The following is a 25002-nucleotide window of genomic DNA, read 5'->3' as shown; positions in this document are numbered from 1 at the left end:
GTGAGAGACTATGAAGAAATGCTCAAGATTATGCAAAGAAGCAGGGACTCGTGACTGGATCTCGCGAGTAGCTCGCGGCTTGCAAGTTGCCAGAAGTTATACACGTGCCAAGTATGCAGAGAAGTTGAAGCGTCATGCCAGCTATAGCACTACAGGACAAAAAGTCCAGTCTGGTCGTTCAATTACCTCGCGGTTGGAATTCGCGGCTCAGTCAAGTCGCGAGACCAAGCCGCTAGTTAGCTCTGTTTTGGAAAAACTGACTCTTCGCATTCCAAACAAATATAAGTATAAATACCCCTTATACCCACAAATTGTAGAGAGTTTCCAGAGAGAATATTGAGAGAGAAACCCTAGAGAAAAACAAGATTGACTCATCCCCAATCTTCACATAGAGACTCTTCAAATTCCTCTACTCTCACCATTTCCATTGTTATATCCTTGAGAGGTACATTGCCAAAACCTTTTCTCACCATACCCACATCTGTGAGAAGGCCATTTAGTACTTGGGAAGCAGTTAGGAATGGACCAATTTCATATTGGTTGATGCTATGGGCTATAGCGGAATCCGGTAAGCTAAAGAAAAAATAGGTTCAGCATAACCTCGTTGGAATAGGAGCTTGGAGGGCTTAGGTACACTGGGTAGATTAGGCTTTGAGGGTCTTCTACTGTTCATGTATCCCAACTACATTCTTTAGTGGATTATTTATCGCTTGGAATGCGGCAGAGAGATTTTATGACGAAGGCTTCGGTTTCCTCTTAGATAACACATCGTTATATTGTCCTTGTGTTTGCATCTCTCTTCCCTTAATCTTTGCTATTTAATTTCTGCTGTAGATGTGATTTTATTTGGTTGAGATTGTTTATCAATTTTGTTATATGCTTATGTTCATATTTCGCACATTAATTGTTTGATAGTAAGCTTGAATTGATAATTTGAAAATTGAAGGTCTAAACGTTCATAGTGTTTTATACACTTATTGAACTTTCAATCAGTTTGGAAGTTGATAGGTCGGTGACACTTTGGAAATTGCTCATTTTTTTAATTAATTCGTTAGTATTAGATGTTTAAAAAAAAAAAAAAAATTGTATTTCTTTTCACAATCTAGCAAGTTGAAACTACTTACATTTTCATTCTTAATTTCAACTGTATTATACCAAGAAAATTGTTACATTTGACTTTTAAAAATTTGCGTTTTTTTCATAAATTTTAAATTGAGAATCTATGTCAAACTATTAATGTGGTGAAATATTTAAACACCATATGCATTAAGCTTGCAAAATGATCTTAGTTTTGATTGATACTTAGCAAACACCATGTGCATTAAGTATTGCAATTTTTTATTTTCTTTTCCTTATATCTTTCATAGTTGCAAAATTTCTAGAAAATTAAAGATCAATAGCTATGTCATCAATAAATTGTTTGAATTGCAAGTTTTTGTAGTTTAAAATATAGGCTTATAGATTATATAGTAAATAATATCCAATTAACACAAAATTTGACTTGTGTATAAAGAGTGTAAAGAACATGCAATTTAACAGTTAGATTTTTAAAATATGTAATAATATTTATTTTATTGAGTACGGTTGTAGCCTTAACCCTTAGGCTACAACTAATTTTATAGCTAAACTTTGTCCTAAATTTTATCCACTATTTATTTATCTTTCTCTCAATCTTGTAGTATAACTTGAATGTTCTTTTGGAATATTAATATTATTAGATGGTTTAAATATTACCAATGGTAATAGTAATTGGTAGATATAATCACAAAATTTTCAACAAAAATATTTATAGATTAATATTACTCAATGTATGTCAAGCCCCAGGACTAAATATATAGGCTTTAAAAGTTGAATATGATCTAATAGTGTTTTAGAACTTAACAATAAGTAATGTTAAGTTGTCTCTTTTGAGCAAAATAAAATAAATAAATATATGGGTTTGAAATGAATTTGGATTCATTAAATATATGTGAAACAAATTTGGGATTAAACTGCTCAAATTTAATAGAATTTGAAACGAGTTTGGCATTTGTTTTTTTTAATAAATTCAAGTTTAGAATAAGCACTTTAACCAAAACCTATATTTTTCAATCTTTAAGTAAGTGCACCAAAATGGACCGAATTGAAGTGAAGTGGATTGAAATGTACTAAAAAAAAAAAAACATCAAATTGGAGTGAATGGACATAAGCAATATGTCTTTTGCGACAATGATAACCTCTTTGTACTCTTATGACTTGTTTGGATAAAGGGGAAGTGGAGGAGAGTAGAGTAAAGTAGAGTTGGCTAAAAGTAAGCTAATTTTTGTGCTAAATCTACTCTACTTTACTCCCCCTCCCTCTCCCTCAATCCAAACGGACTATTATATATCTTGTTTACATTAGTTTCTTCTTAAAGCAATATGTTTTTTTTTTTTTTCCTTTGATGGATCATTCAACCTCTTTGTACTATTATATATCTTCTTGTACATTAGTTTCTAGCTTACATGGGAGATAGATGTGTATTGCAATATTGATATCTATTAGAGAAAAACACGAGAAGCACAATAAATGCATTTTTCCCCCTCTCACTTGAATGATTCCATTAATTAAATTCATGATGAAACTCACTTTTCATATGAAATGAGGAAAAGTTGACTCAAAAAATATTCTATAAATTTTCATCCATCATATTAGCTTTAAAGTTTTCCTTTTCTCCACTTTAATGTTTGCAATTGGCACTACATGAGAAAAGAAAAAAAGAAAGAAAAAGAAACCGTTGAAAATTTATTACAAGTTTTCCTTAAAATTGCAATTTATCATTGATAAACCCAAAGAAAGATTATAGTAACTTCATATAGAATCCAATGGAAGACTCCTTACTTTTATAGAGAGTTATTCCTAAAAATTAATAATGAAGGGCCTACTTATACAAAATTTTTATCAATCCATTACATAAGGATTTATAAATCCATCCATATATACTTTTAATCACGTAGCATTATTCATGTTATTTATGAAACATGACGTAATAATTTGAAAGTCCGCCAATCTGGTTTGGAGAAAAGCTGTAATTTCTATAATTTGTGTTGCTTGGCTAAACCCAATGAACATCACAACATCACAACACGGCCAATGTGGCTCCAAAACTCAAACACCATCATCACTAAAATGGGTGATGGATTTGGATTTGGACCAGTATGGGGCATTCAAAAGAAGCCTAAAGAAGACCTCAAAATTAAAGCAAAACTAAGGAGACCCAATCTTTTTTATTTTTTAGGTAAGTAAACTATGGAGACTACTCTAATACAAAGAAAATTAGCATAATTTCCACAATAAATTTTTCCTGTGACCTAAAAAAAAAAATTCATTGCAAGGCAAGGAAAATAATGAATTTTAACTTCAACTAAAAGGTGTACCTAAACATGTTCTATCAGTTCATCCATCCACCAACGGTACTATATATAGAGCCACAAACCTATTCACAGGTTGGCAAATCATTCCTAGAGTAGATAAAAGATAAACAAAAAAGTCATCCTCGGTCCTACTTACAGAGGGGAGACCTTTGATGTACTTTATATAATTGTAAGATTTCCTTCCCCTTCGAGGGGTGATATAAGACGCGGTTTTTTTTGCAGGTGGTTGCTCATCGTCACCAATCTCCTGCACGTTATCACAAGCAACCTCCCCATTACCCATTATCAGCTCTTTTGCAGGTTGTTGCTCATGTGTCTCTGCAATCTGATCGTCAATAATCTCCTGCACATTATCACAAGCAACCTCCCCGTTACCCATTATCAGCTCTTTTGCTGGTTGTTGCTCATTTGTCTCTGCGATCTGATCATCAACAATCTCCTGCACGTTATCACATGCTGGTTGTTGCTCATTTGTCTCTGCGATCTGATCGTCAATAATCTCCTGCACGGTATCACAAGCAACCTCCCTGTTACCCATTATCAGCTCTTTTGCAGGTTGTTGCTCATGTGTCTCTGCAATCTGATCGTCAACAATCTCCTGCACGCTATCACATGCAACCTCCCCGTTACCCATTAACAGCTCTTTTGCTGGTTGTTGCTCATTTGTCTCTGCAATCTGATCGTCACCAATCTCCTGCACGGTATCACAAGCAACCTCCCCGTTACCCATTATCAGCTCTTTTGCAGTTTGTTGCTCATGTGTCTCTGCAATCTGATCTTCACCAATCTCCTGCACGCTATCACAAGCAACCTCCCCGTTACCCATTAACAGCTCTTTTGCAGGTTGTTGCTCATTTGTCTCTGCAATCTGATCTTCACCAATCTCCTGCACGGTATCACAAGCAACCTCCCCGTTACCCATTATCAGCTCTTTTGCAGGTTGTTGCTCATGTGTCTCTGCAATCTGATCTTCACCAATCTCCTGCACGCTATCACAAGCAACCTCCCCGTTACCCATTGTCAGCTCTTTTGCAGGTTGTTGCTCATGTGTCTCTGCAATCTGATCGTCATCACCAATCTCCTGCACGCTATCACAAGCAACCTCCCCATTACCCATTATATCAGAATCTTGATGCAACAAGATATCTGAATTTTCTTGATGGGAGGGGAGGCCATCATTATTCTCATTACCATCATACATCTTATCAGGGTCTTCGGAACCTTCAACAGCAAAAGCATCCAGCAAAACACTATCTGTCAAACATTCCATGTTTGCCGTTGATAGATGTCTTTGATCATCTGTTTCTTCCCTCTGATTTGTACCCACATTTTCCCTGACTGGGCAATTTTCAATAATCCCTACATCTGAATCATCAGAGGCACAACTTAATGTCTCAGGAGATGAGTCAACAACATTGTCATGCTCTGTGTGCATGGAGATCCCTAAATTATAAGAAGTTTCCATTCCAAGATCTCTTGATGAATATGGAATGCTACTTTCTTGAGGTATGATGCCAACCATTTGCTGAAAACCAGTATCACCGGAAGGCAAAAACACAAAATGGTCACTGTTTTCTGCATCTTCCTATGATGACACAGAAAGATAAGGCATTAGACTTGCAAATATGGCAGTCAGGTTTCACAAGAATTTAGAATCACATGGATCTTACAAAATGGATACCGTTTTCCATGGGTTCTGAAGGCTTGCATGTGACTTAAATGTTATTTTATTGAACAGAAAAACACTAATTGTGAGCTGCATAAATATAATAAAACTTGTAATTACTAACGAAAAGCTTTTTATTTTATTTTTAAACAGTACACAGTCTCATTTTTTCTTTCTTTTTATTTTTTTAATTTTATAATTAAACAGTTGGGGGAGAGGGGTATTTGAACTTGGATGCCTCCTTTGGACATACCTAGAAGTGTCAACCAGTTGAGCTACAAGGCTCCTGGCTTTATACCAAACAGTTTTCAGTTATTGATTAGAAAAATTGCTTGCTCTTTAATCTCTGTCCCTTTTTCCATTTTGGGAAATTCCACAAATAGATGTTCAGTTATTCACTTTCCAAAATGGGAAAACATAATTATATTACTTCACTAAACTTTGTGTACTTATTATGAAATATAATAAACTAAAAACCATATATATGAAAAGCAATGGATTTTTATTTGCATGTGAAAGCAATAAATATTGTTCCCTTAAATAGTTAAGATTTAAAGGTTTTTTTTTTTAATAATTTATTTATTGAGAAAAAAGATTTGAAGGAATGAACAAACAAATGAGACAGGAGTATCCGTTAGGTTTATTTCATAGGTTAGTCTAACCCAGAAATTGGCAGGGAGATATTATTTCCAATGCATTAACTAGCAAAGGGAGAAAATAAAATTCTAAATCAGTTTCATGTTATCACCAAACACTGCTCCTTTCAAACTCAATGATATGAGAGGGAATTGGCAAATAATAGAGACACAAGAAAAGTGTTAGAAAGCAACATCCAGAAACACTGAAGCTGCACGAAATTTAATAAACTTCCTTGAAAAAGAACAGCTTGTAACACTCACAAAAACAGAAAGTGTTAGCAAGCAACATCCAGAAACACTGAAGTAGCACAAAGTGGAATAAAAAACTTCCTTAAATAGAACCAGTTGTTTTGATCAATTGGCATCCTTAGTTAATATTCTTAATTTCTTATAACTGAAAAAATAAAAATAAAACTGAGAGATTCTTAATGAAAAAAGGAAGAAAAGTTATTACCTCTGTTGGACCATTGAGATGGTAATAAGATGATGGATGGTCAAAAGATGGTAACCGTCCAAGTAATGATCCTGCAGTTGCTCCTGACTCAAGAAACTCTTTGAGAACCAAGCCTGTGTCATTGACACATTGAGAACTGATCGAAGATACTGATAAAACAGTCATTTCAATCCCCTGGCCAGCCTGGGAACTAGATAAATTGCCCTGGGGAGCTATTGCAGGACTGCATCTCTGAGAAAGAAACTCCACACCAGTTTCACTCTTATTATTCTCAGGAAATTCAAAGGGCCCATCTTCGTCACTGCAAGCAGCTGACGAGATTTCCGGAGAATGATTTTTTAGGAGTACAGATATTAGCTTCTGGATAAGAGTACGCTTCAGAGAAGCCTCAGCAGGTGGAAACCAATTCACATCAAGCTGGGGAGAGACAAGTGTAATTATGCATGAATAACATCTAAAGAATCAAATAAATGAAAGAGCATAATCAATAGGTTATAGTGTAATACACAGTCCACACAGCACAAGCAAACAGAAGAGGAGAAGGAAAAAAAGGGGTGGGGGGCAAAAATAGAGAAGATTTAAATAAGGGGAAAAAAGAAAAAGAAACATAAAAAAAGATTGGCTTAAATTCAAATTGATGTGTAATATAAGCTAATTATTGCAATTCAAACAAATTATAAAGCTTACACCACAATCAAAACACCTGTAATAAAGGGTTCCACCAAGTATGTCAGGATTTCACGCAATCAATTTCAATACTTTACATGCCACAATCAAAATTCAAGGAACTAAAACGCAAAAACATATTAAAATGTTCATGATGCTAGATGAACAATGACAATTAAGGAGTCTACTTACAAACTTGGAGGACTTGATTATATCGAATGGACTGAAATTAACAGGAGCTTCTGCTAGGAAGAGCTCCAGATAGTGGAGCAGAAATAGACCACAATCAAATGAATTCTCCTGCTGTGGCAGCTGACATGGAATGTGAATTAATGTCAGAATAACAAAAATTATACATAACCCATGATTTTTTTTTTTTTTTTTTTTTTTTGTTTTGGGGTGGGGGGGGTTGTACATATTACAGCCAATTCCTGGCAAAAATTGGTCATAACAAATTATATGCTAAGGAAATGAAAATAACCAGATAAATTAAGCTAAAAAAGATTGCATATATTTCATAATTTTCTCAACTGGTAACTATAACTCAATAGGAGAGTTGATTATTTTTGATAGCAAAAGGGAGGAAAAATATGTTAAAATTAATCTTCTATTAAATTTTATTGTCTTGTGTAACTTTACAGATTAGTTATCTATGTAACTAAACAAAGTTGAATGCATCTTCATGTAAATTTTATTATCTTGTGTAACTTTACAGATTAGTGATCAGCAAAAGTAAGTGTTAGAAAGGATACAACAAAATACATTAATGTATTTTATTCATATGAGATATCTATAACAGGCTCATTATATAGGGTGCACATACCATCCACCCGCTCACACATGGAAAAAAAAAAAAAAAAAAAAAAAAAAAACGGTGGTCAATAATTCAATATTAAACCCATAATATTGAATAGTTAACAAAAAAGATTGACATTTCGAATACAATCATTTGTATAGATAAATGAGATTAAGCCACATAAAAAATAAAAATCAAAATCAAATTCTTGGGATTTAATACATTTGTGGTTAATCCCATTTCTTTGAATAATAGGGAAAAAAATTCTTTAACTGATATGAAATAGCATTAACAAAATTGGATAAATATCTCTGGATAAATTTAGCATATTTTAACTAACTTAATTTAATTCAATTAGGTATGTAGTAGGGGGCCCCATATAGAAGAATACTAACTGAATTCAAGCTCCATCAAACATCTCCAACTTCTTCACAGTTCAAACTTTTTTTGCAGGTATTGTGGCTAAGAATGGAATAATCATAAGAATGGAGGTTGATTTAGCCACATTTCATTGTAATTTCCATAGCATTGAAATTCCATAATGACAAAAGGAGACTCACTAACATGATTTTGATTGCATATAATGCTGAGAATAAAATCAGAGGTGAAATATTTGCTCTGCTGTATTGAATAATATTAAAATGTTATTCTGATGATCAACAAAACATTCAGTTGGGCCAATTCCCTTCCAACCCCACAGCTTACCCATAGTTGCTTGGCTGCTAGAAGCAACTTTACAAGCAATTTTTTTTTTTATCCATGATTCCACTTTAAAGTAGAAAAAAGATTGTTAACTAAAACTAGAGGCAATACCTCAAGTGAGACAAACCGCAGGTTAAGAAATTTAGAAGAGAGATCTTCTGGCGCCTCCGTTTGCCTCTCTTTCCACTCTTCCCACAAATAACTGCCATTTCAAGATTGTAATGAGTATGTGCACAATTTGCTGGATGTAACTTTTGAAAAGGTTTTAACAAAAGAAGCTTAAAATGAAACAGAAATGATTAATCAAGAATAAATTTAAAAATATTAGAGATACGAATTCTGAAAGGGAAAATGGAGAGAGAAAAACAGAGAAATATTAATAAACACAATGTGAAATTTTGAATCATAAGCAATGTAGTTATTTCATTGACAAAACCCAAGTAAAAAAAAAATGCTAGCTAAAGAATGAAGTCCAATTCGGATGTTTACTCCATCTAAAATTAAAAATAAAATTCAGCCTGCTCATCAGTCATGTATATAAAATTTTCAAAGTAACAAAAGAAAAAGGGTCCAAATTTACAAAGCAGTAGAGGATCAGAAGTGATGATTAACAGGCCTTAAAATGACAAACAGAAAGAGGTAGCTAATACCTCTCATCAGCTCTTATCTAAGTAATGCTATTCACTGATTTAATCTACTTGTGAATGGAAAATGACTACACATGACCTAGTGCAGATTTGGCTTAACTAACACCAGAAATGGATGTAATTCCCAATATAATCATGCCTAAACTTAATAAATGGATAAAAGATATAGAGAACAACTTAAAAAGTACCCACTTTTATTATATTTAGAAGGCAACAAAAAAAAAAGTATATATGACTCAGAAATGGTTCCTGTTGAATGAAAAGAAATGTTTATTACTGTCAGCAGTGCAATCAGAAAAAGACTGCCATGTAGATATAATATGCACACAAGTTATAACATGCTCTAATTTTTCAATTGGTATAAAAAGAAATAGCCAATCATTCAAGAGAAATGACATTGATAAAAATAATAATAACAACTGATAAAAGCATACCTAAACACACAGACACAAAAAGAGACATGTACAGGACAAAAAAAGAAATGAAACTTGGGTCAAGTTTTATTTTTAACAAAACCTGATTTAAGCATAAACAATCTTCTGCAGAAACTTGAAAGTAATTGTCACGTAACAATTTATGTCAGGGCAAGTCATACTTTTGGTCCCTCAATTAAGTTGTTCTAATTTGGTCATTGAAATGTTTAAAGGGCAACAATTTTGGTCTCTCCATGCTATGGCACCCCATTTTTCAGAGGACCAAAATTGAACTAAACACATATTAGAGGGATCAAAATCAAATCGAACCCACAGACAAAGGGACGAAATTGCTCACTTTTCGAAATTTTGTGGACCAAAATGGAACTTATTCTAAGTATCTAGGACCAAAAGAATAATTCACTCTTTATGTTATTAAAGTGTTACAAGAAGAAAATCTGTTATTGTAAAATGGACTCAAAGAATACTTGGGTTCTTTGGTTTGAGAATAAATGTAGTACCACCATCTTCCATTAGAATCAAATCTGAAGAAGAAAAAGAAAATTACCTAACAGTTTGAGGGGACACAAAGCACTAATTATTTGAAATTATTAATAGTACTAGTAAATGCGTTCTAATTATTTCATCAGTCAAAATCATTATAATTAATAGTCATACTATAAAAAAGCAATTTACCATGTAAAACAAACTCAAATACAAACTTTTTATAATTACTGAAAATAAGAAGCAAGAAGCAAACACAATTACTGATTAACCATTAAATAGATAACATGCAAATATCTCGAGACAAAGCGACATGTTTGAACAAAACATTGGAGCAACCACCATCCCTTTTTTTTTTTTTTGGGGGGGGGGGGGGGGGGGGGGGGGGGGGGAGGGGGGGTGTTGTGGAACTCTACATAAAGAGAAAAATATTTAGGGCAATACAGGAAGACACAAAAGAGCACTGATAATTCCATATAATGTGGCACATTCCTATAATAACATGCCAAATCTATCAGAAAACAGAAACATATGAACTTCAAAAGTTCAAGGATACCTTTGAATAAGAGTTTTGATACCCGTATGATTTCCTTTGATAGAATCCATATGCAATATACATGGTACTTTAGGTGACTTGTCCAAACCTTCATCTGAAATACAACTATATAATGAATGAAGGGGAGATTCAAAAAAAGAGGTAGCAAATTCCAAAAAAGAGCATACCCTTTAATCTAGCCACTTCACCAGGATGACATATGACTATTAGGCTCCAATGTAGACTGTCATCAGAATGCAGACACAGTTCATATCAGTGCTCAAATTTAACTAGAGCCTACTGCAACAAGAATAATGTTTTTTCAGACAATCTTACCTGAAGTTTATGGGAATGAAGATGAAATCTTTCTCAAAAATATCAACTTTCCTTGTCCATTTACGGACACGTAGAAAAGCAGCCCTTCCGTCGGAAGCACTGTTTGGATCTTTGTCCATGTCAGCCAACTTCCGAAAGAAAAAACTATTAAAGAAGTGGAAACGGTTCCTTTCCTCAGGTTGAATCTGATTCTTCAAATACCTGCCAATCAATTAAGATTTTAAATCAAGAACATTAACATAGGAACAAAAACTCATAATCAGAACAAATTCAAACTTTTCAAACAATGGTGAGTAAAGCTCCATTAGTAACTAAGCCATGCTTAATTCCAGTCTAAAAGATAAGCCAATGGATATAGATCATAACTACAACCTGGGCAAATATTATGCCTCAATGAGAACAAACAATTTTTGACAAACATGGACAGTGAAAGATATGTTTTATTTGGAGAGAGGACTCAATTGTGTCCCAATATGAAGTAAGGACATAAATTAATCCAGTTGAAACTAAAGATCCACCAAAGAAAATAGGTAGGTCATAATTGAATGAAAACAATAATGTCTGCATATTACTTACTTGATATAGAAGTCAATGATTGTATCATTTACATAAGTGTCTGGCTGTAATAAATCAACATCTCTCTTACTAATGGAAACAGCATCAGGATCCCCTTTTGGATATATAACTTCTTCAAAAGGCTCGTCGAAACTGTATATAAACATCTCACAATTATTCGATAAACATGATACAGCACATAAGCACATCAATATCACCAAAGCATACCGTTCTCTATAGCACAAGTTGAACATGAGCTATCATTAGGGAGTATCAACATGAATAGTTTGAAAAAAATACACCATCTCCAAAAATAGTGAAGGAATGAAAATCATTCTAAAATTCAGAAAATATGATGCTATTATCTAACGTAAAGAAAATTCTAAATCTTCTGATGAGGATAACTTGACACTAAGTGAAGCTTAAGCACCAAAATACAAAAGTCTCTTCCAGTTTAATAAGCACTAACAGCATAGCCAGTTTAGAACAGAAAGGCTACCTTCAGTTCAGCATTTGTATTTTCTCTTTTATAAATAATTTAAGCAATCATTAGAAATATTACATAGGAATTTCATGCAAAATTGACTATTAATGCAAGATGCAACATGCATGCTTCTACTTTTGACAGTTATGGATCACAAGTATTACTAATAAAAAATTACCAATAAAAGAGAAGAGAAGGTATAATTTAGGTATAAATCCTAAACCATTCATCCTATGTAAATCACTGAAAACTTAACAAAAATCCACAAAATGCACGTCCAACAAATGTAAGAAAACATTTTCAAGATACTATTTAGAACAAACTGATTTTGGAATCAAATAGAAGTTAATCACATGGAAAGAAATTTGCCTATATTTAAATAGATAAATTATCAGCACAATATGCCAGGACATGGAAAGTGCAAGGATCTCCGCACATTCCAAGCTTCAAAAGAGAAAGAGAACACAAGAAGGAAATAAAGAAAAAGAGGTAATCCTCAAAGGCATATGACAGATGACATAATATAAGATGACCAAAGAACATTCTGACAAAGCCAGCCTGATGCATCAAAGTTTACATCTTCACAGTTACATCAAACAAAGGAGCAAAAGATCACTTTCACTCACTTTGGAAAATAGCGCCTCCTTCCAAGTAGATGATCCTCTTCCATTCCCATGTCCATACTACAAGAAAAATGTGGAAAGTTATATTCCAGCAGATTAAAGAATTAATATGCAAGTGTTTTTTACAAACACAAACACAGAGTTGAGAAAATAACATCTGCAAAATTTTTGCACCCAGCCAGCATCTTCACAATTGTACACAAATCAAAGCAGATCCAGAGAAAAATATCCACACCACACGTCATTAATACAACAAAGCACGGTGTAACAGTTAATGACAGCATAAAATATAAGTTAGTTAACATGCAGTTTCAAATTCTACCTTGATTGACAACTTCTTATAAAACCAAAATGATACTGCAATCAGTACACTACAATCCATAAGCAACTTCATATTGCTGTAAATGCAGTACATGGCTAAACCACAGACCTTAAAATAGTACTATTTTATTTACAATTTACCTAATTTGTAAATCATTATGATACAAATGAAAATAAGAAAATTAAGCAGTAAGATACAGAAACCCAACATGGGTGGTTAATTGGGGTAGACTTGCGTGGCAGTTTCAACATCAAAACTGGTTTAATGACACAAAAGAATGGCTTACTTGTGCCAAAACTAATCTCCCTCCCCACCCCCCCACCCCCCCAAAAAAAAAAAAAACACACACACACACACACACACAGCATATTCATTACCAGAATCAAATATTTTTTATATCCAAGGCATATTCTTTGAGGAAGCTCCTATTTTGAGTTTTCACCTTATGTTACTTACCAAAAAAAAAAATTTATCCAATGCATATTCACTACTCAGTAATAGTAGCAATACCAATGGCTTCAAGCAATCTCCCCCCCCCCCCCCCCCTCTTCCAATGGCATGATGCAGCAATAGCAAGGTTAGAGAAGCAATATCCTCTTTGGAAGCCTAAGGTCTTCCAAAGGTTAAGGCAAAGCCCAAGAAAAGGTATCTATGGTAGTAATTAGTAAATTAGGTTTTTATATTTTAGGCAAAAATGCAAATCACGCCCTTAAAGTTTGCTCAATTGTTGCTTTGGTCCTGTAAGTTTCATTTTTGTCATTTTGGTCCCGTAAGTACACATTAGTTGTCACCATTTGTCCTTCCTCCATTCCGTTAAAAAAGTTGCCTTAAACTAGCCTTAAGCGATGGTAGAAGATGTAAACTTTACCAACCAAAATGACCAAACTTAAAGGATGTAATTTGTACTTTTTTTCTTTAAAAAGAGAGAGAGAGAGAGAGAGAGAGAGAGAGATTTTAATATGTTTTTAACATTTAACAAGACTTGTGGATGGCAAGGATGATCAAATGCGAATTTAGAGGACCAAAATGACAAAAATAAAACTTACAACACCAAAATGACAATTGACCAAACTTAAAGGGTGTTATTTGTATTTTCGCCTATATTTTATTTGGTTATTCAAGAGTCAAAAGTATTTTAGTAATTCTATAATTGTTGAGTATGGACCAAAGTAGTGGACCTTGGGTTTTATTTTATTAATAGTAAGTTTTCTCCTTAGTTTATTGGTCTTTATGTGTGGGCTTTGGTTTGATTCAATTGGGGGTAGGAGTCATAATTCTATTAGGCCATCAGGGGAAGTTAAGATTTAGGATCCATATAAGTATGGTAAATTCGAGAAGTCCTTGAATGCTTCTTTTATTGCTCTTATTCCTAAGAAATATAAAGCACCTAATATAAGACATTTTGAACCGATAAGTTTAGTGGGTAATGTCTATAAGATCTTGGCTAAGGTGTTGGCATATCGGTTGAGAGGGGTGCTAGATGGTCTCATTTCTGAATCTCAAATTGCTTTTGTGGGGGGTCGTCAGATTTTGGATTCAGTTCTGGTTGCGAATAAGCATGTAGATGGTCGTATTCGGAGTAACATATCAGGTGTAATATGTAAAGTGGACATAGAAAAAGCCTATGAACATGTAATTTAGGAGGCTTTGCTTTACTTGTTAGAGAGGATGGGTTTTGGAGTTAAATGGCGACAATGGATCCATACATGTATATCTTCTGTCCAGTTTTCAGTATTAGTTAATGGTTCTCTAATCAGTTTTTTTCACAATTCAAGAGGCTTAAGACAAGAGGATCCTTTATCTCCTATGCTATCTCTTGATGATGGAAGTGTACTAGAATGCTTAGGTGAATGGAGGGGGCTGGTATTATCAAGGGATTCAAGGTGCATGGAGTTGGAGGTGAAGAGTTATGTATATCTCATTTGTTATTTGCAGATGATACTATTCTTTTTTCGTTATACCAGCGTCGAGCATATTCTTCATATTAGGATGTTGCTGACTTGCTTCACAGCGGTTACAGGGCTAAGGATAAATGTTTTTTTTTTTTTATAGGTAATCAGAAAACTATTATTAATGAGAAAAAAGGAAAAGTACAAGTTGTTCATGATGATGAACAACAAGAAAATATAGAACAAACAGCACAACAAAAAGAGAAATCAGGAAACTAAGCTAAGGGAAAGCATAAACTCAGTGATAGAAGAACAATCAATAAAACCCCAACAACGAGACCACTCCAAAAGACTTCATTGGCATAAAACCTTTAACTCATCATATGTCTTCTCAATGTCCTCAAAGGAACGACGATTTCGTTCCAACCACAATCCACATCAAGCACCCTGAAACCAAATTCCAAATGTCCGAATTATGTTTCCCAAGCCACTGATGCCAATAAGATAACAAACCCGCCACTGAACCTGGCATAACCCAATGAATCCCAAAAGCTTGAAGCATAAAAGTCCATAGGGAATGTGAGATAGTTCCAGTTGGTAATGTGGATAATGTAGACGTTCTAGCTGACATTTTGGGCTGCAAGGTTGGAATTTTGCCTATGTCTTACTTGGTATGGCATTGGGAACTTCCTATAAGCCATCCTCTTTTTTTTTTTTTTTTTTTTGATAAGTAGAAGCCGTCCTCTATTTGAAATCCGATTTTCGAGAAACTGGAAAGACAATTGGCAGGATGGAAGAAAAGGTATCTATCTATGGGGGGTCGCCTAACCTTGCTTAAGATTTTGCTTTCGAGCATTCCCACTTATTTTTTTGATAAGTGCATTCCCACTTATTATTTGTCTTTGTTTACTATTCCTATTAGAGTGGCTAATAGGATTGAGAAGTTATAGAGGGATTTTCTGTGAGGTTTAGGGGATGAACATAAAATTCATTTGGTAGGGTGGGATAAGGTGTGTTCTCCTATGGCTGGTGGTGTGTTGGGGATTAGGAAAATCACCACCTTTAATAAAGCCCTTCAGGGCAAGTGGTTGTGGCAGTATGGGGTTGAGGAGACTCGCATATGGAGGCGGGTGATAGCTTTGAAATTTATTTTAAGATTGCCACTCATAGGGAGGCATATGTGGCTAATATGTTGGTGAGTCAAACGGCAGAGGAAGGGTGGAATTGGGATGTTTGGCTCCAACGTGGTTTCAACGATTGGGAAATGGAGTTGGTGGGGGTCTTTTCTCATGCCTTGGAGTCCCAAAATCCTCCAAATGAGGACAGGGATAGGATGAGGTGGAGGTTCAAGTCGAAGGGGAATTTTGACACACAATCCTTTTATGTTGGTTTGAGGGGATCTAGCTCCACTACTTTTCCTTGGAACAACATTTGGGGTATGAAGGCCCCACGTCAAGTATCTTTCTTTGATTGGATAGCTGCATGGGGGAAGATTCTAATAGGTGACTATTTGAGAAGAAGGGGCATTCCAATTGTGGATTGGTGTTGCCTATGCCAGTGTAGTGAAGAGAGTGTTGATCATCTCCTGTTGCACTGTTAGAAAGTTCTCGGTTATGGACTTTTGCATTTAGATCGTGCAATGTTGCTTGGGTTTTACCCAAGAAGGTTTTTGATTTATTGGCAAGATGGAGAAACTGTCTAGGGAAGCACTCTTCAAATATTTGGAATTTGGTAATTGATGTCGCAGAAGCTACATTTTGTGATGTAGATTATTTGGAGGGAGCATAATAGTCGTACTTTCGAAGATGTGGAGCTTACTAGGGATCAGCTTAGAAGCTTTATTTGCAGGGACCTTGTTTGATTGGTCTTGTGTGTGGGGATTTACTTCTAGGGAATCCATTCCGCTGTTTTTAGATTCCCTTTCTTCTTGTACATATTTTTTTTATGGTTACTTCTTTTCTAATGAAAAATAATGTAGTAGTCTTCTCTAAATAGTAAATATAAGTTTTCTTACCCATAAAAAAAAAAAAAGTATTTTATTGTACTAAAGCAAGAGGAAGTTGATTAAGAATATTATTCAGTGTTTTTAGTGGTGAGGCACAATTGGCCTTATCATTTATTTTCTCCCTTTGTCTTCTCTCATTTCTTGTGGTATTATTCACATTTTTTTTATAGGTAATAAAACTTTTACTCAAAAATGTTGAACATCACGTTCACAATGGTGAACATTTTGATCAAGAAAAGATACAAGTTCAAAAACTTAATCTAATAGAGCGTAAGAATTCAAAAATGGAAATACAATTCATAAAACCCCAAACACACGCCCACATATACTATTCATACAGCTCCAAGAAACCATAAAATTCTCTCTTCCTTTTTACAACCCCAAATCAAGCCCTTTCATTTACCTATCAAAATTCAAAAGCCTAAAACCCCACATACTTCTACCAGATAGCCATCAAACAAGTCATCAAACTACCTTTTAATTCCTACCATCAACCCCATAACCCTTTTTTCAACAATTCTAAAGCCTAGACCCACAAATTCTCCTAACGCTAAACCCACCACAAGCACACAGAATTTGTCCCATGTCAAGAAAAGGAATTTGTGCTTGTAGTGGGTTTAGGGTTAACATGAATCAAATAAAAATTAAACTGGAAGCACAAAAAAAATAAGAAAAGTACTAGTCTCAATTCAAAAGTCATCACAGATTTTGTTGTGGATGCTAAGTTTAAAGAAATAGGGATTAGATGTGAACGTTCTAGGCTAGAGATTAAGTCTTTTTTCTTGCAAACTCTCCTTGATTGGAGTGTGGCTTTATCCCATTTTTCCCTTCCTGTTTTACTTGATCGTTGTAATTTTGGTTTTTGATTTGTGCCCTAATAGTACACCCCCAATGTACTCAAGTTCGCTTTTTCTTTTTTGGGAAATTACACTTTACCACCCTAAACTATACACTAGATTACACTTTGCACCCTAAACTATTCGAATGCACACTTTGCAACCTAAACTATCACAATTATCACACTTTGCACCCCCACATTACTTTTACTATTAAGTTAGACAGAAATTAATATCACATGACTTGCACATGATTTTTACTTAGGTGGCACACTGTTAAAGACCAAAAGACCCTTTTCACTAATAATTAAAATCAAATGCTTATTTCTTTTCTCATTTTTTTTTTCAGGTCTCTCTCTCTCTCTCGTGCGTACAAGTACAGCTCTTCCCCTCTCTCTTGCCCATGGCAGCTCTTCTTCTCCTCTTTACCATTATTCAGTTTCTCTTCTCCCCAAATCAATTGCTGATAAGCACAAGTCCTCCTAAGGTCAAATGAAGTGATTGGTAGCTAGGGTGTTTCCCTACTTTTGGGCTTGCCTAAACATACCACCCTTGTTTTCTGGGAATTATTTGAATTTATGTTCAGTTTTCCAAATAGAGGGAAACAGATTAAAACATTTCAGTCTTGTTTTACTATTCATTTCTAAGATTAGCTCATTAGTTATTACAAGCAACGCAAAGATGGTGTTGAATTGGCTCTTGTTTAATGGAATTAACGGACTAGCAATATTACGTAGTTCTTTGAAAATTAAAACTCATTGCAATGTCCTTCAGCGCTTTATAAAATACAATACAGTCAGTCATACAGTGCTAGCTTTGACCTCTGATGTTCTTGGAAAAGAAATACAGTCAGTCATACAGGGGAAGAGCTGCTGGGCAGGAGAGAGGGGAAGGACTGTATGCAGAGAGAGAAAGACCAGAAAAAAATAAAAAATAAAAAAATAAGCATTTTGCTTTTAATTTCTGTGATATTAATTTCTGTCTAACTTAACAGTAAAAGTAATGTGGGAGTGCAAAGTGTGCATTTGAATAGTTTAGGGTGCAAAATGTAATCTAGTGTATAGTTTAGGGTGGTAAAGTGTATTTTCCTTTTTTTTCTTTTAATAAAATTTTTACGTTACCTATCAAAATAAAAAAGTTTAAAGAAATAGCATTTTTAATTTATCAAAAATAAAAGAAATAGCATTCGTAAATCTTTTTCTCTTGATTTGATTATTTAGCAAATTCCAATATTAAGCAACAGCTTTATCTAGTTAGACGGCTCATATGACCATTCAGCTTTCACAAGAAACATGAAACATTATTTGAGTTATGAAGAAAAAACATAAGAAAAACTAGAAGAAAAAAAATACATATGAATACATTAAGGAGAATTTAAAACTTACTTATCCACAATATCCCACACAGCCTCGTATTTCACATTCATAGAGGTGATCACTTCCTGTTTGTGGGACCAATTAGGCTCAACTACTGCAATCTTCAACTCCTCAATGCCTAGAAATCCAGGCATGTGGAGTAAATCAGCAAAGTTAGAACCTACTATTAGCTTAATAAAACAGCATACTGCAAAACAGATAAAAACTTTAAACCACATCCTATTCAAGAAAATGAAAGTTCATACATATTTATTCTTCTAGACCAAAAAGAAGCAAATGTTGTCTTACAATAAGGTATAGCATATCTTTGCAAGAAAATATCTATATACATATAATTTGAATAACAATAAACAGCTCATCAATACTTACAATGAAGACTAATTATTAGTATTTACTAATCATAAAATTTTACATTCTAATAAAGTAACTTTTTGTTATTGCAATATGCCCAATTTATCCACACCCATTTCTTTAATAATGTCACTGTGAATATATCACGTTAGCTGTTGCCCAATTTTGTGTCTTCACTCATAGCCATAGGTTAAATGCCATTGAAAAGGAAGAGACTGTTTGAACAAAAACTGTAGGGAGGATGAATAATAGCATAAAACACAGGACTTTACATTAGTTTCTTTCACCTAACAAAATATTTGATAATTTACCCAATAAATGTCAGTGTCACTCAAAATTTAGAAAACAGAACAGTTGACTAATTACGATATGAAGTGCTAATCGAACTAAATGGATGTGAATTTTAAGAGCACTGACCTGGAGTGCTACATTCATTATTTGTTTGAACTGCATCTTCTGTAATTACACGGAGCTTTATAATGACAGTCTCAACCTGAATGCAGCCCATATAAGAAAAAACAGAACTTCAAAACCAAACATATATGAATATCACTAAATAACCTAACAGGAGCATTAGAACTCACTCTTCGAGTCCACTGACAAGCAATATCAATAACATCATCGACTCCGCATTCAAAGTTAAAGGTTCCTTCATTTCCATTTGGATTTGAACCACTAATTTTGATGCAACTGGGTGAGAAAGTTAACTGGGGACCCGTACAATAAATATCCCGATATAAAACATAATCCGTACAAAGAACGACCTCCATATCTGTGTCATCCTGTTAATTGCAAAAAATGATAAATAGTCACAACTCAAGAGGCCTTCTAACCACTACAAATAGAGATATTAGTAAAATGTGCCAAGTTTTAACAACAATGGTGCCAAGAATTACCTAGAAATTAAATGGCTATCTAGAGAATAAGTACTAATCCTATTTGCAAAAACCATACACCCCAAACAATTATGGTTTATTTTAAAAGAATTCTCAGAGTCAGACAGAAGCTAGTGTCTTCAGTCCCAGCAAAACCATATGCTATTTCCAATTGGATGTAAAGCATTATCCCAAGCCAGTGTGAATGCAACCAAGGATGAACAAAAAATATGAGGTGACAACAGAACTGAGTAACTTACAAAGCCATTTATTATAATCTATAAATGCGATAAGCATTACTTGATGGGCATGGGGAACAAATAGTGGTCAATTTTTCCCTTGATGATAAGCTGTAAATCACTACATGCAATCATTGCAAGGAAAATGTGGACAAAAATACCATAAGTGCGAAGTGGCTCTCCAAAGCATTACATTTCCATCCAAAGTAGGTGGGAAAAATGGCACAATAATGTTTTACATAGCCAATCAACAAATAATACCCCAATAGATATGGAGAATTTAGGTAAAGGACTACATAATCAAGAAATCCTGGACGGTTTAGTCTTTCAGATCTAAACAACATCATTTTTTAAACCCTCAAAGGTCAGTAAATTCTGCTCAATCTCTACTTAAATAATCCTAATATTTTCAAATTTATAAAAAGAAAAGATAATTACCATTCCCATATCACCAAAGGACTGCTCTGTTGCATAACCATTCAATGAAACTGAAATTATACAACAGAGTATAGTAAGAAGATGGAGGTGGTCCACATAAATGTAAAACACACAATGCAGTTAATAAGTATCATAATCCTGAGAAATACCTCCATCTTCCGCAGTTTCAGAGGTAGGACTTGAGGGAGAATTCCCACTCATGCTCTCATCAGCATCTGAGATCACATCAACTGGCTCATTCTGCACAAATTCCAGATAATGTAAACATGATTTTGAATATTCATTTATAATTAGTAAACATGTGAAAGTAGAAGTACTTTGGATGGAGCCTCCAAAAGTGCAGAATCTATCTGCCCTTTTTCTGGAGTAGGAGCTTCAAGGATTGAATCTTTTCTCTCCAGTTCAGAAATGAAACATCTGGATCCATTACTATCTGGTTTTAAATCAGGTTGTTCATGACTAATAGAATCAGAATCCTGGGTAGCATCCAACCCAGAGAACTCCTTTTTGTCAGCAAAGCTCTCACCCTCTATGCCCAGAGGTTTAAATGAATTAGCATCGTCACAACCATGTTTACAGTCAATTGCATCAACATCTACACAATGTATACTACCAACTTCCTTCGTTCCATGATTGGCTCCCTCAGTAACTACAAACAGTTATAAATGCATTAAGAATACATAGAAATGGATTATAATATTAAAGTTGAATCAGTTTAGATCCAACTTAATTAAAATAACAAGTTAAACAAGTCTTAAAAAAATATAATAAGAAAAAAAAAATTCAGAGGCAAGAAAAACCGATTCAAACATAAGAACAGGTTTAACATTAACTCCTGGCAACCAGCATGACCAGCAAAGTCTATATTTATGGTTCATGACCACATGCTAATAATTTACCAAATTATGCAGGTAGAAAGACAGCTAAAGATTTTCTAATTCTTTACCATACTGATACAAAACTCTTGCCCAGAAACCTTTCTTTCCCTTTTGTCAAGAAAGAATTTCAAACAACAGTTTGGCTCAGCTACAAGCCTTGACACACAATTGACAGGGATATCCACATGTCATTACCTAGTGCTTCTTAGGGTATCTTGGGTCATACTTTTTCTATTGTTCCATTCCTTTTTCTTCTCTTTTTTTTTTTTCTTGTGCAATTGGATGAGGGCAATTTAGAAGAGAATCCATTTAATATGAAAGTCTGTAAACTGAAACAAACTTCTTAAACAAGCATTCAGTGTCACCTTAAAAAAATCAATAAAAAAAAAAAAAAAGATGCTACACACAAATTTCGGCCAATTTAGAATTGGTACGGAAGCTCAATCTATGCTGTCTACAGTAACTTTAAACAGAACGTTTTAATATTATATATTTCACCAGATTAATGATTAATTGAACTCAAAAAGTGAGCTTGGTTAATACAATCCACCCCCCCCCAAAAAATATATATATATTAAAAAAAAACAAACACACACGTGTGAAAACCATCAACACAATTACGCAAGGTAGTTCCTCAAGCGTCTTGCTAAAACTTCCCTCTAATGTACTGTAGTGCATGTAACATAAGAAATTACTTCGCCATGCAATTTATTTAAATATAAATTACTAAAGGGTCCCAGAATATATCCTCCTTCAGTCAAGACAAACTCAAGAAATGAGAGGTTCAAAATGTACAGGAAAGTGTAAAGACCTCTGCTTGAAAAGTGAAAACACACCTCATTCAACTCAACATTCCTTAACCCCAACTAATCAGAAAGGATTTCATGAAATTCAATATATTTTTTTCTAAATAACATAATAACTTAACAGACCCAACCAAAATTTTCAGCAATTACCAAACAAAGAAAAGGTCAACAACTGCATACATTAAGCCTAGTCTGGATCATTGACTTACAGTTTATTCATATACTATACTTCCAATTCCTCCTACATCTGTGTGTGTGTGAAAAAAAATTCGGTATCTTAAACCAAACGCACCAACACACACATACAGCTAGTCAAGACTCGAGACGTCCATTAACTAGTCCGCACAAGTATAAAGCAAGTGATAATCTAAACTCTAACTGGACAAACCCTTTTTGTATCATAAGAAACCGCCTCAGTTTTACAAATCTTGCCAATGTGTAAGACACAATGGAACTTCCTCTACGCTGGACAATTGGTTCCAAAATCGACGAATCACAGTCAACTGGACATGCCTACCTCCAATTTGAAAGCTAAACTAATGGTGGAGTGTGAGATCGTGGCTCAAGTGCGTGTGTAAGTAACAATTAATGAGAAAAAACGAGTGGCGCATCAAATTCTCAATGAGAGATTCAAAATCAAACCTGTATCGAAATCGAACACGTTCACTTTCTGTAGCGTACGTGCTCTACAAATTTAGCGCCAATTTATTCAAATATATATAAATAATCACGTAGAGAACAACTATTTTCCGAATTCTCGGAAAATTGCCAAATAAAGCAAAAATAAAAAACGTCTGTTTGGTTCCCGGGAAACTGTTGGGAAATAGAGGAAAGCATTACCACATTCGAGAAACTCTTCTTTCAAAGTGGAATGGTGATCGACGCTAGAGCTTTTGAACTTCTCGAGGAATTTTTCGGAAGCCAAATCAGCAAGCTCATCTTCTTCCTTGAAATCGAACACGTCGAAACCACCAGCTCCTCTTCGCGGAGAGCTTTTCATCGCGATCGCGAATAATTAGGGTTTTCAAACTCGGTTAATCTCGACTCAGTGAGTGAGGAACATTTAGGGTTTAGGAGAATCGCTGAAATTGAGAGAGAGAGAGAGATTGGGGAATTTTGGGCGAGTTGAATCGAGCCCTAATTTTGTACAGAGTAGGAACGAATTAGAGCCGGTAACCAGTTTTCAATGAAAAAATTAATAGTTGTGGAATTAGCAGGGTTTAGTGATGATTTTCCACTCGCAGTGACGGAGCGTGGAAAAGATTTTCCGCGGTTTGTAAGGGGAAAGTATTTTCTACTCGTTTTAACGGAGCGTAGAGATTTGGAATTTGTGGGTTTTAGCAGTTTATATTTTATATATAAAAAAAATGCGGCAAGTAGCTGCTTTCCTTTCCTTTCTTTCTTTTTTTATTTTTATAATTTTTTTTGGATAATGGAAGTAACCACGTACTTGCTTTCCTACTTCCTAGCAATTTAGGACAATGAGACACTTGAAAAAAAATGGAAATTTACAATTATTTTTTTCCGCGGTGAAAGTGTAGGTATATTTCTGTCTTTTTGACTCAAATTATGTAGGTCTATCCTAAAATTTCAGAGCACTTTCCCCCTTTTTGAGTAAAATCAATGACTCATTGGACTTGGACCACTTTGGTCACCCCTTTTTATTGATTGGAGTGGCAAGGGGATGAATCAGATTAGAGGTGTTCACTGTTCACACAATCACACGCAAGGTGGAAGCAGAGTAACTGCAGCTTAGCATGCGTTTGGATTGCGGGTTTTGCCTAATTTATAATTTGTGTTTTTTTAGTGGGTGTACAGTTTACAGACCTATAAAAGTCAGCAAAATATAAATTTTTAGGTAAATTGGGTCCCACAGTATTATTCACGCCATTAAAAATTATTTTGTTACAGTATTTTCAGCAATAAGTTTTCAGTTTTCAGCAAATAAGCGGTATCCAAACACACCTTTAGAGTATTTTATATCATTCTTAATGAGATGATTTCAACATAAATGAGATAGGATATGTATGAAAAAAAATTAAATCCACGTTTCTCCTTTAAGACAAGAAAAACCCATGCACAGCAAGACAATCAAGTAAGGTAGGAAATTTTTGTCATCCCTAATTGGCAAACCTCTTATAAGTTGAGAATATTGTTGTATATTATATCTCTTCCTCTCTCTTTTTTCTTTTTCTTTTTTTTTTCCTTTTATTCCATGAAAACAATAAATTTAAACTTTTTATTTAAATGCATTAAAGATGAAGATAAAAATAAATAAATAAATTGTTTATAAACGAGTAAGAGATTCACAGGGTGTTTGGCATTGCGAGTAGGATGTAGCTATTTAGCATTTTGAGTAATTGACAAAATACCATGAATAGCAAATTGTAAATCTTTATCCTTAAAATTGTTTTAATTTCTAATGACTCCTTTAAAGTTATTTAGTGTGAAATTGCCAAATATTTGCCAAATTCAGCTAAAGGAAATTTAACCCCTTAACACAAATTTCAACACATCTAAAAACAAAACCAAATATCTTAAATTAAAATGAAAATGTTTTTTTGATAAACTTCTTA

General features: G+C 34.3%; 1 protein-coding gene across 9 annotated transcripts; it reads right to left on the bottom strand.

The window, feature by feature from the left end:
• Positions 1 to 3346: 3346 nt before the first annotated feature.
• Positions 3347 to 23715, bottom strand: LOC126698181 (probable ubiquitin-like-specific protease 2B). 9 transcript variants are annotated; one of them, XM_050395222.1, is made up of 17 exons: positions 23267 to 23715; positions 21060 to 21391; positions 20892 to 20982; positions 20743 to 20792; positions 19775 to 19972; positions 19608 to 19683; positions 18849 to 18957; positions 12415 to 12471; positions 11326 to 11457; positions 10750 to 10950; positions 10602 to 10657; positions 10435 to 10528; positions 8426 to 8516; positions 7009 to 7128; positions 6151 to 6567; positions 4236 to 4977; positions 3347 to 3692 (listed from the first exon to the last, which is right to left on the bottom strand). In XM_050395222.1, exons 1-17 carry the CDS (start codon positions 23424 to 23426, stop codon positions 3415 to 3417), a joined length of 3204 nt encoding a protein of 1067 aa, XP_050251179.1. In that variant the 5' UTR covers positions 23427 to 23715; the 3' UTR covers positions 3347 to 3414. The 9 variants fall into 9 exon arrangements, with proteins under 9 accessions (XP_050251179.1, XP_050251175.1, XP_050251172.1 ...); XM_050395218.1 differs by having other exon boundaries at positions 3347 to 3947; positions 23267 to 23714; XM_050395215.1 differs by having other exon boundaries at positions 3347 to 4299; positions 4396 to 4977; positions 23267 to 23714.
• Positions 23716 to 25002: the final 1287 nt, after the last annotated feature.

The sequence above is a fragment of the Quercus robur genome, chromosome 9 (genome assembly GCF_932294415.1).
Source record: "Quercus robur chromosome 9, dhQueRobu3.1, whole genome shotgun sequence".
Taxonomy (NCBI): domain Eukaryota; kingdom Viridiplantae; phylum Streptophyta; class Magnoliopsida; order Fagales; family Fagaceae; genus Quercus; species Quercus robur.
The sequence above is the reverse complement of the archived record's forward strand: the minus strand, read 5'-3'. Positions and strand labels throughout refer to the sequence as shown.